The sequence below is a fragment of the Aulonocara stuartgranti genome (assembly GCF_965226115.1).
Source record: "Aulonocara stuartgranti genome assembly, chromosome: 20".
Classification (NCBI taxonomy): domain Eukaryota; kingdom Metazoa; phylum Chordata; class Actinopteri; order Cichliformes; family Cichlidae; genus Aulonocara; species Aulonocara stuartgranti.
In genome coordinates this window covers 3,585,264-3,603,766 of record NC_138956.1, presented here as the reverse complement: position 1 = coordinate 3,603,766, position 18,503 = coordinate 3,585,264, and the positions used below count along the sequence as shown (strand labels likewise).

Below are 18,503 nucleotides of genomic sequence, written 5' to 3'. Positions count from 1 at the left end.
TTGTCCAAAGATTTTGAGCCCCTCCTCACTTTTTAAATATTGTGCTTGGAAAATGGGAAATTGATGCATGGATTTATTGAAGCATGCAGACATATGTGGATCTTTAAGGCAAAAACAACAACAACAACAGTTTGTACAATTCTAATGAGCTTGAAAGTCAATATTTGGTATGACCACTTCTATTCTTCAGCACAGTGTGAACTCTGTGACATAAGATTCCCCGTTATTTCTTTAAATAATCTTCAGGATTAATTCTCCAGGCTTCTTGAAGGACATTCAAAGCTCTTCTTTAGCTGATAGCTGCCTTTAGATGATCCCACACTGCTTCAATAATGTTGAGGTCTGGACTCCGAGGAGGCCAATCCATGACTGACAGTGTCTCACATTTCCCTTTCTTAAGCATGTCTTCTTGACAGCCAGCCTTCCACTGAGACTATTTTGATGAAGCTTCAGCAAACAGTTTTTTAAGTACATGAATTTCAGACACTTTCATATGTATTAGATATTTTTTAGGCCGACCGTGTCTACCGATCTACTTTTGTCCTTTACTTGTCCATACCAAATTACACTAGTGTGCAAAAGTGTTTACCCCTTCCCAATTTCCTACTTTGTATGTTTGTCACACTTAAATGTTTCAGATCATCAAACAGATTTAAATATTAGACAAAGATAACACAATTAAACACACAATGCAGTTTCTAAATGAAGGTGTTTATTATTAAGGGGAAAATAAAATCCAAACCCGCATGGCCCTGTGTGAAAAGGTGATCGCCCCCTGAACCTAATAACTGGTTGGGTCACCCTTAGCAGCAACCAGTGTACAATCAAGAATTTGCGATAACTGGCAATGAGTTGGTTCGCTCATCTTTGCACAATTGTTGTAATTTAGCCATGTTAGAGGAATTTCAAGCATGAACCAACTTTTTAAGGTCATGCCACAGCATCTCAATCGGATTCAGGTCAGGACTTTGACTAGGCCATGTCGTTTTGCTTAAGCCATTCAGAGGTGGATTTGCTGGTGTGTTGTGGATCGCTGTCTTGCTGTAGAACCCACGTGCGCTTCAGCTTGAGGTAATGAACAGGTGGCCTGACATTCTCCTTCAGGATGTTTTGGTAGACAGCAGAATTCATAGTTCCATTTACCACAGCAAGTCTTCCAGGTCCAGAGGCAGCAAAACAGCCCCAGACCATCACACTACCACCACCCTCTTTTACTGCTGGTATGATGTTCCTTTTCTGAAACACTGCGTTAGTTTAATACGAGACCACAAAGTATTTTCCCAAAAGTCTTGGGAATCATCAAGGTGTTTTTTGGCAAATGTGAGACAAGCTTTTACGCTCTCTTTAGTCAGTAGTGGTTTCCTCCTTGAACTCTCTCATGGATGCCATTTTTGCTCAGTCTCTTTCTTATTATTGAATCATGAACTCTGACCTTAACTGACACGTGAAGAATCCGGTTCTTTAATGCCGTTCTGGTTTCTTTTGTGACCTGCTGTTGCTGTGCTCGTGGAGTAATTTTGGTTGGTGCAAAAATATGTTTTATTCGTCAGCTAGATGTAAAAGGCTGATGGAGTATTGTCCGCCTGCCAGGCTAGCAGGTGGACAGGCGGCATGGACATCCAAGTTTGTGAATGTGATAACTCAAGAACGAGGGGATGTAAGATTTTGAAATTCATATCATGGTTTAATCTGCTAAAAATCTTGGTGACCTCGATTTCAAGGTCAAGTTTTTCTCAAAATATAGTGAATGTGATAAGTCAAGAAGGAACAAACAAACAAAAATAATAAAACATTTTCTTCTGAAATGCTCAGGTACAAGGACTGGACTAAAAAAACAGTAAATGTTTAAACCATCCTGTACATTTACAGTCCATATACTTAGACATTTAACTCAAAATCCAAATGGTTAAAGAATTATAACTACCTGTGACATTACGGGTGTGTGAAGGGGTTCTTGTTGGCCTAGAAAATGCTCGCTGTGGCCCTGCTTTTAAGCTGTGTTTTGCTGTCCAGTAATCCAGTATTTTTGGAAATGCAGAGTGACAGCAGTCTGCAATTAAGTTGTTATGTTCAGTTTGCTTTGAAGCTTGTTTTCCTCGCAAGACAATGTCCATGTTTCCTAGAAGAAGAAAAAAACATTAACAGAACTTTTTGGAGAAGTCCTAAACTGCTGCGGGAGTGGCTGAAGGGAATATTTATTTTTAGCGTGGTTACAGTGAAGATGCCACACTGATGATCGTAAGTGCTCAAGGTCACTTTATGAGCTTATGCAGAGGCAGTTTTCAGCACTGCAACTGTGTGTTACATGAACTTTGCAAAGACTGACTTAAAGTCAAATTCTTCTCAACTCATGTCAGAGCCAGAGAAATGTGCTGTGGCTTTTTCAAATATCTGACTCTCTGCATTATATAGGCCTGTGTGGCACTTCCTGTTTGTTCTTTACAAGAACAGAAAAAACCCTCCAGTAATTTCTTAACAGGAAATTACTGGGCAATGTTATAAATTATTAATATTATACCTTTGCATATTTGTCACACGTACATGTTTCACCCATCTTTGTCCCTAAGCATAATAACTGGTTATTAATAATTAATAATTGGCCACCTTTGGCAGCAAGAACTGCAATCAAGCATTTCTCATAACTAGCACTGAGTCTTTCACTCTGCTATTGAGGAATTGTTTTAATTCAACCACACCGGATGGTTTTTGAGCATTAACAGCCGGTTTAAGGTCATGCCAAAACAACACATTGTGATCTAAGCATGGACTTTCACTAGACCACAACAAAACTTTCATTTCGTTATTGTTGGGTTTTTTTAGCCATTCAGAAATGTGGTTTTGTGGTAGTGAGCAGAATTCATGTGTCCATCACTTAGGGCAAGTCGTTTTGAAGCAACTAAGCATCACATTCTGACCTTAACTGAGGCAAATGAGCCCTGCAGTTCTTTAGATGCTGTTCTGTGTTCTTTTGTGATCTCCTAGATGAATCTCGAGCCTTGGAGTATTTTTGGTAGGCCGGCCACTCCCGGGAAGGTTCACCCCTGTTCCATGTTTTCTCCATAAGTGGCTAATGGCTCTCACCGTGGATCCTTAGAAAAGCCTTTTAATTCATGATTTAACAAAGGGGGTAGTTACCTTTTTATGCAGGTTTGATTGCTAAACATAATCAATACTTAAAAAATGCATTTTGCATTTACTCAGGTTATGTTTGCCTAATATCAAAGTTTGCTTGATGATCCAAAGCATTTAAGTGTGACAAATATACACTATTTTTGGTCTCCAGCAAAGTTTCTCTCCCTGATCTCTCTGGAAATTGACTATTGTTGCACCTCTGTAGTGTAAATCGGCCATTAGGTTATCTTCTGAGTCCCAGAAAGCTGCTAACAGCAGGAATCAGATGCTGCACCAGTTTCAGTTTTTGTGGTTTAGTTTTTTTAGTAAGTCGAGTACGTTTTAATTGATTTATACATGCACAGTTAAGTAAACGATCACACAAAACATGTGCATTTCGTGCGTGAAACCTGTATTCCCCCCCCCCAAAAAAAACAAAAACAAACCTTCAGTCATCTTTATAAAGAAGTTTTAATCTTTTCTTTTAACCCTCTTGAACTCAATGAAGGGCGGGGACTGTGTGTCCGTGTCTCCCTGTGTGTGTCTGTTCGCCACTGAAACGCCAGGGGGAGCAGCGGTGTCGGTGAGACCCTCACCTCCTTCACCTCCACCTCCTCCTCCCTTCTCGGATGCGGCGAATCAACACACGCAGGCGAGGTAAATGCAGTCACGTGACCGCCCGTTGCCGTTGGTGAGTTTCCCCCATTATGGCGGAAGGGCCAGCCGTGCGGATGGACTGTCTCTCCCACTCCGGTGCTTGTTTTGTGTCTTGAGGGAGGGGTTTTGTTTTTAATTTTTTAACGTTTCCTCGCAACAGCCCGGTTTCTTTTCAACTAGACGCCACTCGAGTTTATCGGCGAAGCCATGGCGGACCGGGGCGTGGATTTGTCCGCCCTGCCTAAAGAGGTTAGAGACCAGTTGGCTGAGTTGGATCTGGAGCTGTCTGAAGGTAAAGGAGGGGCGGGGGGCTGATGGGGGGGATGCTGTAGCAGATTGTCAGGCTAGCTGTGTATGTCTCAGCTGTCTGGGCTGACCGGCATAGGTTATACCAGAGGTTCATCCTCATCGTCTACTTTCCCTTTATGAAAAATTTGAATGAGAGCATGCTTCAGGCTCTCAGGCTCTGCCACCTAGCTTATTTTGTGCTAGTACAGGATGTGGGCATTTGAGCTAGCAGTGCATGGCAAGCAGCATTGTACATGAGGAAGAGAAAGGCTTCCATCCATTTCCCCTTGTTTCTGTTTATTTTGTTATATTCCTCTTTTTCTCGAAGCTCATTTAAAACTGAAGGTTGATTAACAAGATCAGAAGTCCTCTCGTTTGCTGTGTGAATGTGTGTCTTTAAACACCACTACGTGTGTGTGTGTGTGTGTGGCTTGGTTGAAAGGCGTTCAGGGCTGTACCCCTTTTCTTGTTATCCAGTTGTACTTCTTCATATTGTATTGATTTTATTCAGCTGTAACCACATGGCTCCCAGTTAGACGTAATTGAAACCTCAACTTTCATCTGGGAAAAAAATCCGGCTGATTGCTATAAAAGTGTGAGTCACTGTGAGTGGTGTTGAAATCAGATGAGCAGGCCTATAGTCATCATCCGCTCGTGGTGTCATATGAAGATACAGTCTGTCATGTATGACTGCCCGTAGTTACCACACGTAGTTTGTGACCTCAGTGATATTCACCGGAGTGATAACGTAGAGTTTACCGAGCCTTGCACACCTGTGCAGCCCTGTTATTACTGGAATCATGGGTTTACCTGCCTATGCTCCTCCTCATATACTACACTGCCCTGTGCCTGTGGTCACAGTGATGTGAGGCTTGTTGTCACGTGTGTATGCACCCCAATATTGGGACCATTCATTTATCCAAAGCAGGGCTGATATCAACCCCTCCCCCAGAGCAGCTGCTTGCCCCACTACCCCACCAATGACACACTGTCACACATCCGTGACAGTACCCCCTCCTTTTCCCCTGCTTTGTGGCCCCCATACATGCAGCTAAATCTAATCCTCCTGTGCAGTGACCCCTCTAGTTATCCACAGCGTCCATAGCATTTTGTTATTGTTTTTTCTAAATATAGCATCATATATAGCTACCCTCCTATAATTGGTTATGCATGCGTTTTGATGTAAATACATGATGATTTCATATCTGGGAGTAATAAAGGCTTAAAAAGGGGGTTATGACACTGTGTAAAAAGATACTGACTGCAATAAAAATACCAAAGTGTTCGATCAGAGTTTAATAATGATATTAGTCCATTACTCAAAGGTGTTTTCAGCTGTAGATTTAAAAAGGATTTAGTGTGCTGACCTGACCTGCTGATGAATCTCAGCAGTTGTTCTGTTTTGGTTACTGTAGCCCATTAGTGGTATATACAGTACATCCACTCCATGGAGGCAGGAGACGTTCACTGGGTGAGAGGCTGGGTACAACCTGTATGTGGAAATTTCTCATTAGTCTCGCAGTGATATGTCACATTTTTAAACAACACGCCATTAAAGGAAGTGAAGTTGTCTTCAATAGCGCGTTCAAAATTAGATGGAGGGCTGTGAGTACTACTTTCACGTTAACAGATTAAAACATCCATATATAGTAAAACGCAGTTATGTGGACTAAACATGCTGGGCCTCTGTAGGTTAGCACGAGCTCTCGTTGCACCACAGCGATGAAACGGGACTAGAGGGACTCTTGTTGGAAGGGAGTCATTTTGGGCCAACACCTTTAGATGCCCCAGGGGGAGACTGAGGTCTATAAGATCGCTATGTTATATTAGATCACAGGTTATTTAAGAAAGGTTTGCCAATTATTCCTTCATCTTTATGCTCATTTTCTATAAATGGACACGTGGTACAAAAATTAACACAAGCAGTTGGAGTCAGGTTTGGCGAATTACAGGCTGATTTTCATCTGCCCCTCTGGTTCCTTGGTAGCATTTATATAAACAATAAAAGTACAGATAAGAACCAGATACATCAGACAGATAAAACAAAGACATAACATATAATATTAAACAAGCGTTAAAATCTCAGGGTGTATTGTGGGTTAAATTTGTTTGTTGTTTTGCATCATAGCAATATGATATATGATAAATATAGCAAATTACACTGATATTTATGACTTACTAAGAGTAAAAATGCAAATATGTTTTGCCTGTGTTTGCCGTACATGTTTTAGAGTTATTTCTGATTATTTACCGGAATCGGAACTTGCTTGTGGTTAATCTTTGTGGTTAACAGCATGTCACCATTATTTTTGGTCTGTTACGCACTTGCACAGTAATGCACTTCTTGCAAACAGGAACTGCTTTTAAAACTCTGCATTTCTGTTGTTGTTGACGAGCGCCCGTCAGAAACACGAGGTTCAAAAACCGGTTGGTACAAGAAGCGGGCAAATTCCCAGTATTCTGGTGTTGACACTTAGACTTCAACACATGCTCGTGTGACATCATGGCTTATGAATGCAATGCTTTTTAAATTCTAGCTGCGAGACACTGAGTGTAGTGGAAAGAGTGGGTTGGGGGCGGTGGTATAAAGTCCGTTTCACGTCCATGTATGTATAAGTTTGTTAGTCCCTTTGTGACTGGATGCGTGCCTCATGGGCCGTCTTTCTTGAGTCCATAACAAGCCCTCATCTGAAGCAAGTGGAAATGCCTGTTCCTGTGTTGCTCGGATAAGAACACTGGCCTGCCAAATGGCCTCTTAGAAAACAACTCATTTCTGCGAGCCCCCTGTGACTGTGGTGGACACAATGAGGACCATTCAGCTGGTCTGAGCCGCTGTGGCCAGGAGCTTCTGCTGCCATTTAGGCCATTCAGCTGAACCCGATCTTTGTGTGTACGTTGGAATGAGCCGCCTCCATATGAAGAGAAGGGAACGGCCGCTGACTGGTCATACACACAAGAAGATGACACCCAGTGTGTATTTCCACTGGGAGTGCACGCCCTCCCATCTCTCTACTGGGCCAGAGGTAAAAGTTCATGTCTTGTTCATCCCTGTGTCCAGCCTACCTGCTTTATATCACCTTCCGTCTGTCAAGTTTGCTTGAGAGAAATCGCTGACCCAAGCAAAATTCTGCACAGATGAGTTCTGGTTTGTCGGCTAATGCTGATGCTCCGTGCCGAGGTGCTGTTTTGACATTGCAATACAACTGGAAATGATTGGCAGTTCCTCCCAATCTGCTTCTGAGCGCTTTCTAGTGCATGGAGTGCACTTGTTGATATGTGTGTGGGGTCGCTGTCTGTTTGCATCTCTGATCAGTATGCAGAGAGTCTTCTTTTCTGGGCCAATCCTTCAGATGTAGCAGAAGTAGGCTGTGTTCATTTGTGTATGAAGGAGAGAAGGCCCACAGCAGAGCATGTCAGCACTAATATGGACTAAGCCTTTCTTAGCTACCTGCTTTCCTGACCTTAGTCATCAGTGACAGCATGTAGGGCGAAGTCTGATGAATCGTCAAGGAGGACTCTCCTCCCACCCTTTAAACTCTTTCATTTTTACCCGCAGTCCAGCGCTCTTTGAATGACTGTAACTCCATTACCACTTTTGCTAGAGACAAAATTCAGACAGTTCCGGTAAGAGGAGAAGGCGAGCTTTACGGGGATATTTGGTGTATCACCGTAGCACAAAGCATTCACAACGTAACGCTGTCTGAACACAGACAGAAAAATCAGCTCCGCCTAGATTTTACAGTGTGGGCTTCATGTTACCTGAACTACTCGACCATTTTTGGGCTAGATGCAAAAAATCTCTAAATTCCTGAAAGATGAGAATTATTTTGTAATTTTATAGTCAAAATGAAAAAATATTTCCAGCTGTTCTGTACGATACTTAGGTCATAAAGGTTTTCACAATGTCTCTGAGCTGTTTTTATTATTTCTCAGTGTGTTAAACAGCAAACAGTTGTTTTTGTTACAGTCAAAACAGTGCTAAATTTAAGGCAGATTGGAGACATGTGATGGACACTTCCTCAAACGGAAGAACATGTGTTGCAGTGCGTGCGTTTTTAAGGTGCCTTTTGCTCTGGTGTAAAATGAGGAATAAGAGGCTCCTTACACTGACTGGAAAGATGAAATCTTTACCCAGATTTCATTTCTCAACTTCTTACTCTAACAGGCCTCTTACTACATGCTTCTTACAGATGTTCCAATGATCTCTTGCGAATAGCAGGTGGAAATGTGGTAAAATTGATATCATAAAGCATTCGCAGCATGATGTCATCAGTATTTCAGCCCCAATACTTTGATTTTGTTTGTCTTTATTGTGTATTTGATTATCTAGATTAAACCGAGGGAGAGAGGAGGTAATGACATGCGACAAATCTCCCCATCAACTCAGCTAATGGAGTCATTTTTTTTAACTTCATTTATGGAAGTGTATGACATGTATTTAAAAGCTGTGTTTATCCCATCGAGTGAAATGGTTTAGTCTTGTTTTATTTGCGTACATGTGTAAAAATCAGAACCAGTACGGCGTTTGCTCTCACTGTATTTTACAAACGTTTGTCAGAACAGAATTGGAGGGGAGAAGGTTTTCTTTTCTTTCCTCTAACCCCCTTTTTTGTGGAATAATCTACAGAAAGAGCTGAAATTGTTAGAAGTGTGGGGGAGTTTGTCCATTTTAAAGGATCGAGAAAATGGCTCTCTTCAGTGTGAGTGTGATTTGTTTTGATGCTCTTGTTCTTGATATGTTGTTGCATATGATCCGAGTCCATGTTACTGTTTGTGTTCTGTACTGAATATCACTTGTACTCATTTCTTATATTTACATTTGATGGATCTCTCTTGAAAAAGAGATTTGTTTTCAATCTTGATGAGATTTTCCATCTGCTTTAATAAAGGGCATATTATATAGAACAGAATGGTAACATTTCTTGTATCGCTGACAGATTTTGTTTAACAGAGCCTGGACAAATTTAGCTTGTTTTGTTGTGGAAACCTCCTCTTGGACTTGCACTGCTTTCCATTAATCTGATCACATCTAAATTCACCAGTTTCCAGATGTGAAACAACACCCCTTTCAGATTTTCACACAAATTGCAAAAGCAATCTTGGCAGGTCTCTTTTAGCACCTTTCAGTCTAATTTTTGTCCATTTGCATGAGTGAGCAGGCATGCGCAGCATTACAGCTGCTCATGACATAAACAGTACATTAAAACGATGTCTGTTCACAAAGTACAATAAGCCTGAGATATTTGTCCGTCCCAATCCAGAGGAGAAAGCTGTCTCTGTGCACAGTGAATAGGGTGTAGCTTTCTCTCAGCTTCAGGATGGTGCACACACATTCAGAAGTACAACCGACAATGCTCGTTGCCACAAAGCATGACAACTCTTTTGCACATATGTAAAATATCACTGCTTTCTCTGTCACTGCTGTGTGTGCACGTTTAAACATGTCTGAATAAAGCTCTAAAAGTGTGACCGAGAAAGCGACTGTTGTCTGACAGATTTCTATCTCTTTTAAGAGATTAATGAAGCCACTAAAGTGTCTAAAAAGGACACATTGCACTCCGGTGTAATTATATTAAAGACGGATTATAAACGACAAAGATGGTTTATTTTCCAGCGCTGTTTGCGAGACTGCTTAAGTCATTCGTCTTGTATTTCTTACGGCATTTGAATTGGATTTGAGCAGTCTTGTGATTTTTCTTACCATGCTATAATTTTTGTGTTTACATATTGTAGTGGATATTGTACAAGTTTGTGCTTGTGTCTGATCTCTGTAGAGGACCCAGAAGGTCAGAATCCCAAAAGCTTTCATCTCCCCGCTTGTAGATTCAGAGCCGGGGCATTTCATCTGGTAAGGGTCTTGTTGTGTTTGTGTGTAAACAGTATATTTGCACATGTGAGTTTGACGTAATACAGCTTCTGTGAATAGTTAATGATGGCTGGAGTCCCTTTCCCTCCTCTGAGCCTATAGTTGGCTGAATTATTCAAACGGTCTCATTAAGTACCAGGACACTGAGTGGTGTGGGTGTGTGCGGTAAGTCAGCTTGACTTTTTTATGTTCCCCAGGTACATGTTGAGGCATGCCAAAAAAACACAAGATCGTATTAAAATTTATGCCAGGGGCTATATTGACATCCCACTCATCAGCTCGTAAGACCTGCAGATCTTTGGTGTGAGAAAGTCACTTTATATTGTCAAAGATGCTGAACTTGTTGAGCGAGTTCACTCGTGATGTGAGGTTGGATTGAGAAATCAACGACTGAATTATGCATGTGAGTTTGAGACTGAAATAACAAGATGATACTTGAAACATTCAATTTGATGTTCCTTGGAAATGATTAACAGTTAGGAACCCAACTATAGCTCAGAAACAATGAATAACACATTCACTTCATTTTTAATATTGTATTCATTGCCTTATTAATATGTTATAATATATTAATAATATATAATAATAAAAGTACAGTGCTAATATTTGGCTGAAATATCACTAACGTGGTCCTGTTAAATGACAGTATTGTGAAAAAGTCTTGAGTATCTGCTCATTTCTTTATATTTCGTTAATAACATGGGAAACAGACAAAAACAGAGTTTGTAATTTTTAACAAGCTTGAAAGTCAGTATTTATTTTTCTGAGCCTGAGCTTTCTCTCCTTTGAGTAGTTCTCCGGGATTCTTGAAGGACATTTAAAGCCCTTCTTTGGATACTGGCTTCCTTTAGATGATCCCATGTTTTTAGATGTTTTTACTGCATTGACGGCGTGTTTAGGATCATTGTCATTCTGAAAAATGAAGCCGTTGCCAATCAGGGCTTTCCAGATGGCACTGATCAAAATCTGATGGTACTTCATCTGATGGTAGATTCAACAAGACCACTGTTTGAAATGTAGCTCTAAACCACGACACAGCCTCCACTGTAGATGCCTGTAGACACTCAATGATGCACTGCTCCTTTGGCTAATAGCTCTTTAGAAATCAAGCTGTGTTGTCAGCCTGTGCTATCTTTGGTAGCTTTGGTAGATTTAACAAAAGAAACGGGAACAAATGATGCGTTACAACAGTCTGTTATTCTCATATTTTACATAGATTCTTTGCTAAGTTGTCTGTGTAGACATAAAATGATTTAGTATCTGCCTTAAAGAGCTTATATCTGGGCTGGACTTTGGCAGAAGTACTTTGATCAGCGAAAGGCATCAATAAATATATAGTGATAGCAGCAGAGAAAAAGGCTATTACCAAAAGATGGATGGAAAATGTAGTATCTACCATAAATAACTGGATTGATGTGACAGTGGAAATGCACAACGTGGAAAAGACGACTCTCTGTGTTAACCTAAAGATGGACATCTTTAAACAGCACCTGCAACTATTTCATCTCGTCAAGATGTGTCATCTATTATTATTGTGTATTCTTGTGATAATATAAGAATTTAAGACCGAACTAGTTGAAATTTATTTCTCCCTGGGTGTATACAGGTGTGAGAGGACTCTGTTATCTTTTATTTCTATAATTTGTTGGAAAACTTGAAGTATAATGGTTGATCTTACCTTGTTTAAGGTATATGGATAAGGGTTAACACTACATAATATCCACCCATTTATGTGATAAGTAGCTTGTTTATGTATGTCAAGTTAAACCAACAGTATTTAGATAACGTGTTTACAGACTAGGCTTGCCTGTTGATTTGTGAGTCACTGCTATTAGGCGTGTCCTCTACTTCAGGGCATAACAATCCGCTGCAAAGTGAGTGAACCTGTTCAAGCTTTGGCTTTTATAGACGTGATGCCAACTCTGAGTCATCATAAGGAAAGAATGACTGTTGATTTTATCATATCAGGCCATTTATCACAGCTTTCCAATGCACCCACCTTCATTTACCACTCAACCAACTTTATCTAACTGAAAGTGATGGTCAGGGACTTTTTCCCCTACTGTGCTTTTTGTGCCCCGCAGAGCCAGTGCTGTGACACACCTGGTATTGCTCAGTGATACACTCTCTGATCTGTGTCTGATAGGCTCATGGAAATTAAAGTTGTTTCTTTTCTATGGTGGTGTCAGTTTGAGAGTTAATGCAGAGCCCCTCTAATCTATCGCTAGTATATACCCACTGCCCAGTGAGCCACGTGACCGTGCCAATGCTCTTGTGAATATAAATAGACCTGGCTGGCAAGACAAATTCTCTTTCATGCCTGAGGAGGAGAAAACAAGCATCTCTTTGACACAAAAGCTCCCCCATTATTGCAGTGGAGGCCACCCTCTCGAAATCCTTCGGAGTCAGTCCTAATTTTGTGTGTGTGTGTGAGTGTGAGTATGTGAGTGTCTTTGGCGCTGAGGCTGAGTTTCCTGGCTAGTAGACATCAGCCAGTGGCAAACTCATCCACGAGCGACCAACTAGCTGGTTGGCTGCTACATGTGGGTCACTTCTACGCCCGTGGGTTGTGTGTGAAATACCAGAGCCTCTTCGGGGCTGTCCTCTTTAGGCCAATCACCTACTTTCTGACTCCCTTGGAAAGTTGTTAAAAGCGTGATAATTGTTAACCCCAGTGATTTTAGTTGTCTTGTTGTCCGTTACCTGCTAATGTTTAACAGTAAAGCTGAGCAAGTGCAAGTTTATTGGTATGTATGTATGTATGTATGTATGTATGTATGTATATATATATATATGTGTATATATATATATATATATATATATATATATATATATATATATATATGTGTGTGTGTATATATATATATATATATATATATATATATATATTAGAGATGGCACGATACCACTTTTTTATGTCCGATACCGATATCATAAATTTGGATATCTGCCGATACCAATATGAATCCGATATAGTGTTTTTTAATCAACAAAACTGTTTTTTTTAATATCTTGCTGCATTTTGTGTAAGTTCATACTCAAGTTTAAAACAACAACTACACTAAAGTTATTCTGTTATACCTGTATGCAAAAAAAAAAATATTTCATAGTTCAGCAATACTGATCAATCTAATAAACTTAAACCTGCTCCATCCAGTGTGTGAATGTGTGTGTGAATGGGTGGATGACTGGATATGTAAAGCGCTTTGGGGTCCTTAGGGACTAGTAAAGCGCTATATAAATACAGGCCATTTACCATTTACCAATTTACCATCCTCCCTATTCTGGTATTTTAAAGAGTACTTAGCATAAATATTAAGCAACCTAACTAATAGGGTTCCAACTCCCAGCAACAACAAAAATAAATAAATAAAAAATAGGGAACCACCCCTCACGCTCCACCTCATGATGCTTAATCGACGTAATCAACCTTAATTTGATGCAGTGTGGAAAAAAAATGCACAGAAATCAATTATTTTTCAAGAAATATTAAATAGATTCAACATCTTTCTTCAACAAAATTGCAGACTGCACAGATGGTACCTTTCCAAAGGAAAAAGTACTATAGCTTACTAGGGTATATATATATTAGACTTAATAGTCACTATATACAGTAATTGACTTCTATTCATTTTACATCAAATTAAAACTTTGGGTGTCAGATAATTATTTATTAAAAGCTCGACATTTTAAATGAGAATAAGAAAGAAAAGTATGTCTTTGTGCCCCCTTTTCCCTGTTAATGCCCTATCGGCCCCCCTGGCTAAACTTTGCTAGATCCGCCCCTGCACAGTTACCAGCGTCAGCTACGTAGAAAAAGATCCTGGAGTAGAAAGTAATATTAAATAAATTCTAACAACAGCTTATCAAGCTTAAACGTGCTGCTATTGTTCAGCCGCTGGTTTCCTCTTTCTGGTGCAAAGTGGGCCAAAAGCAAACTAGAGACACGGACTCGCAACAGAAAAGCCGATCAGCTGATCATTAAGCAGTTTCATGATTGAAGTAGCAGCAAGAAGAGGCAGTCGCTTGTTAAGCTTAACGCAGGAATGCTTTACAAACATTCAGAGATGGACTTACACACTTGCTTTACTTCTCTCGGGGATAACTTTGTCGGAGATGAAATGCCGGGTTGCTAGCGAAGCTCCACATGCTATCCAGACCACCGACAGGTCCCGCATGCCACAGCCACTCTATCACGTGATGCATACTGCTCCGAGTGCTAACGTTCTGAGGTGAGTTACGGCGTGTTGCAAGTTTTGTGAGGTGCTTTTGTGATATTTAATGGATCGGATTACATTTTTTATTTTTCTCCGATATCCGATCCAGTAATTTAGGTCAGTATCGGACCGATACGTAATATCGGATCGGTCCATCTCTAATATATATATATATATATATATATATATATATATATATATATATATATATATATTAGGGCTGCCACGATTTGTCGACTAGTCACGATTACGTCGACTATCAAAATCGTCGACGACTGATTTAATAGTCGACGTGTCGTTTGAAGCTTTGTAAGATCGCAAAAGACGCAGGAATAATAGCAGGATTTAAGAGTGTAATGACGGACTGAAACAGAAGATGGCAGCACAGCATGTACAAGGATGCCAGCTGCCGTTAAACCCCGAAGAAGAAGAAGCAGCTGTGTCCCAGAATTCATAGCGCGGCCCAGCTTAGTTTCCAACAATGGCGGTAGCTAGTTAGTTTTAATATTACTCTTATTATTCTTTCTGGGTCACAAAATAAACGTTTAACATATTTTCAGGCGAGAATGTAGCTGTGTAAACCTCAAATATCGGCTCAGTTTATCAGGACACCACATATTTTCAAAAGCGCTCCGACGTTTTCGGAGACGTCTGTTACCCACTAGCTCGATAGCTAGCCGGGGGCTAGGTCACTAGCGCCGTGAGAACACCGGACTCCCGGCAAATTGTTTTCAAACCCACCGCCGTCTTTCGCGACTCAGGTTAAATATATATATAAGTCACTTAGATAACTTAAAATGTTATTGTTTGGCTTTTTTTTTTTTTTTTTTTTTTTTTTTGTATTTTATTTGTTCCTGAGTAAATCGGTTTGGCTGAGATTAAAGTTATAGTTTTTACACAGCTGAATAAACGTCAAGCAGACAGCTGATTATCAGAAGTGTGAGATGCTGGAGAATATACTCCGGTGTCCTGTTATATTTTAGATAGCAAGGAGTTTATTAAACTTCACCGAAACAATCTGCAAATTTCATTAAAATTGAATAAACTATCATCTTGTCTTTATTTTTAGTTAGCACCTTAAAAGCTTAAAGCTGTAAGCTAATGATAGTTATATAAGAGCAGATGCTGCTGGTGCAATAAGCTGTAGTTTTACGTCCAGTGATGGTTGCTGCATTTTATTTTTGAAGGACTTTTTGTTTATTTTGGATGATGATGATGATCTGATTAGTCGACTAATCGCATAAATAATCGGTGACTAGTCGACTATCAAAATAATCGTTTGTGGCAGCCCTAATATATATATATATATATATATATATATATATATATATATATATATATATATATATATATATATATATATATATATATAATATATATATATATATAAGGGGTGCAACGATACACAAAATTCACGGTTCGGTTCGATACTTTGGTGTCACGGTTCGATATTTTTTCGATACAAAAAAATGTTCATGCCTTTTTAATTTGTCATTTATTAAAATTATAAATATATATTTTAACTCAAAAGTACAGTTTTTAAATTTAACCCTAACCCTTGTGCGTGTTTTTTATTTTGACAGCGAATGCGCACCTGCGGACCACTTATGTGCAGCCCTGGTTATTTAGCTCGTCATATTGCAGCCACAGAAATTCTTTTGTCCATGAAACCATAAAGCTGCACTTTCTTTTTGCCTTATAGTCTGATTTGTCATAACTTCTCCGTTTTGTGGTAAGCTTTTCTTTGGCTGTCACTTCTTCACCCTGACCTGTCTTATTTGGCTCAGCAGAACTGAAATGCTTTTACACGCGCACTCACATAAGCTCAGCGATTCTCTGCGCGATCAACCTCTCACATGTTTAAGCTGCGGGAGGTTTCACTTGTCATGTTTGCATAGTAAGCTAACGATTAATAAGACGATGTCAGAGGAATTGGTGCACAAATTATCATCACTCACAGATCAGTGCTGTCGCTCTCTATACACAGTTCGCACGATTGCAAAGTGAAAGCAAAAAAACAAGCGCAAATTCAAACGTGACTTCAATATGTCACATATTGACAGTGGCTCACCGATGCCAATGACATAATTACCCAGCTACATTTCTGAAAGAATGCAAAAGCATTGACATATATTTTTCCTACAATAGCCCGACGGGCAGGGAAGAGAAAGATTTTGGTAGCCCGACTGAAAAAAATCGCTAGCTCCAGGACGTCGGGCTAGCGATATTGCGAGCCCTGTATCTGATTGAGGAATCACTCATCTTTGGAAAAGAGAGTTTATTACAGAGAAATGGCTCTTTCCAAAATAAAAGCTATACTATCCGCTTCTTCTGGGCTATATTCTCAGCAGCATAAGGAGAATCATGTGCTAACAGCTGTCTAAATGACTCGGCTAAAGTTAGTAGCATGCTTGCTTTTTTTTGTCTGCTTCCACTTGTCTTTGCACTAGGATGATGTCGGCGTAAATGTGCAGTCATATTCGTTGTGTTCCCACTAGTGCTTTCAGGTTAATCTCGTTGAAATGACCTTAACGCCACAACACGGCAAATCTCCGTTAACGAGCTACCGCCGATCGCTCCGTGCATGGGGCTAGACGGCCAACACGTTAACGAGCTAACACACTAGTTCACACCAATGTAATTGAGCATTGCATGGCACATCCAACATACTGTTTTACTTTAGTCCATGACTCGCTTACCTTCAGGGTCATACGTCACATGAAAACCAAAATAATTCCAAACGCCAGATCTGAATGAGGTTCAATTTGCCTGTTGCAACTTCTGTCTCGCTAGCTTGCCCTGCGCTCTTCCTTCTGACGATGCTGTCTGTGTTGAGCGCTCAGTGGATCTGCGCTCGACAGTGCAGCCTAGGCGGAGTAGTCGAACACAGATTCACTGAGCGCTCAACACAGACAGCATCGTCAGAAGGAAAATTGATAAAATAAATTACAAATGTTGTATTGTTCGATACATATGCGTACCGAACCGAAAGCACTGTATCGAACGGTTCAATATTGATACGAATATCGTTGCACCCCTAAAATATATATATATATATATATATATACACACACACACACACATGTACATGTGTATACATATACGTGTATATACACGTGTATGTATATACATGTGTGTATGTGTGTATATACATATACATGTACATGTGTGTATATATATATATGTACATGTGTGTGTATATATATATATACATGTACGTGTGTATATATATATATACACGTGTATATATATATACACGTGTGTATATATATACACGTGTATACGTGTATATATATACACGTGTATACGTGTATATATACACATGTATACACATGTATATATAAATTTAAAAAAAAAAACACCCAGCACGCCCCTGCGGGCGGTTTATCCTTCAAGCTCGGGTCCTCTACCAGAGGCCTGGGAGCTTGAGGGTCCTGCGCAGTATCTTAGCTGTTCCCAGGACTGCGCTCTTCTGGACAGAGATCTCCGATGTTGTTCCCGGGATCTGCTGGAGCCACTCGCCTAGCTTGGGAGTCACCGCACCTAGTGCTCCGATTACCACGGGGACCGAACCGCTACATCGATCACTACGGCCGTCTTCTTCTGTTTGTCTACCACCACTATGTCCGGTTGGTTAGCCACCACCATTTTGTCCGTCTGTATCTGGAAGTCCCACAGGATCTTAGCTCGGTCATTCTCCACCACCCTTGGGGGCATCTCCCATTTTGACCTCGGGACTTCCAGGTTATACTCGGCACAGATGTTCCTGTACACTATGCCGGCCACTTGGTTATGGCGTTCCATGTATGCCTTGCCTGCTAGCATCTTGCACCCTGCTGTTATGTGCTGGATTGTCTCTGGGGCATCTTTACACAGCCTGCACCTGGGGTCTTGCCTGGTGTGATAGACCCCAGCCTCTATGGAGATATATATATATATATATATATATATATATATATATATATATATATATATATATATATATATATATATATATATATATATATATATATATACATACACACACACACACACACACACACACACACACACACACACACACACACACATAGCATGTTGGCATGTTGTAAGATCCAAAAACACAAAATGTGAAGAAAATTACTATTTGATATGCTTTAAAAAAAAAAAAAAAAAAAGGCTTTCCAAAAGTTGCTGTGAAGCCAGTAGCTGCTCGCAAGATACGAACACACACCAATAAACTTGGTGTATATATATACACACACACACACACACACACACACACACACACACACACACACACACACACACACACAAGGATGCTTATAAGCCTGCATATTTTATTATCTGGCAACACGTTTATGCTGTAGTCAACAACAAGCACC

General features: G+C 40.2%; 1 protein-coding gene across 1 annotated transcript in view; it reads left to right on the top strand.

The window, feature by feature from the left end:
* Positions 1–3,778: 3,778 nt before the first annotated feature.
* dip2ba (disco-interacting protein 2 homolog Ba) overlaps positions 3,779–18,503 on the top strand; it is a 47,931-nt gene continuing 33,206 nt past the window's right edge. The window contains exon 1 of the mRNA XM_082520121.1: positions 3,779–4,060. Within this exon, the coding sequence (XP_082376247.1) occupies positions 3,976–4,060 (85 nt within the window). The 5' untranslated portion in view covers positions 3,779–3,975. The remainder of the gene's footprint in view (positions 4,061–18,503) is intronic.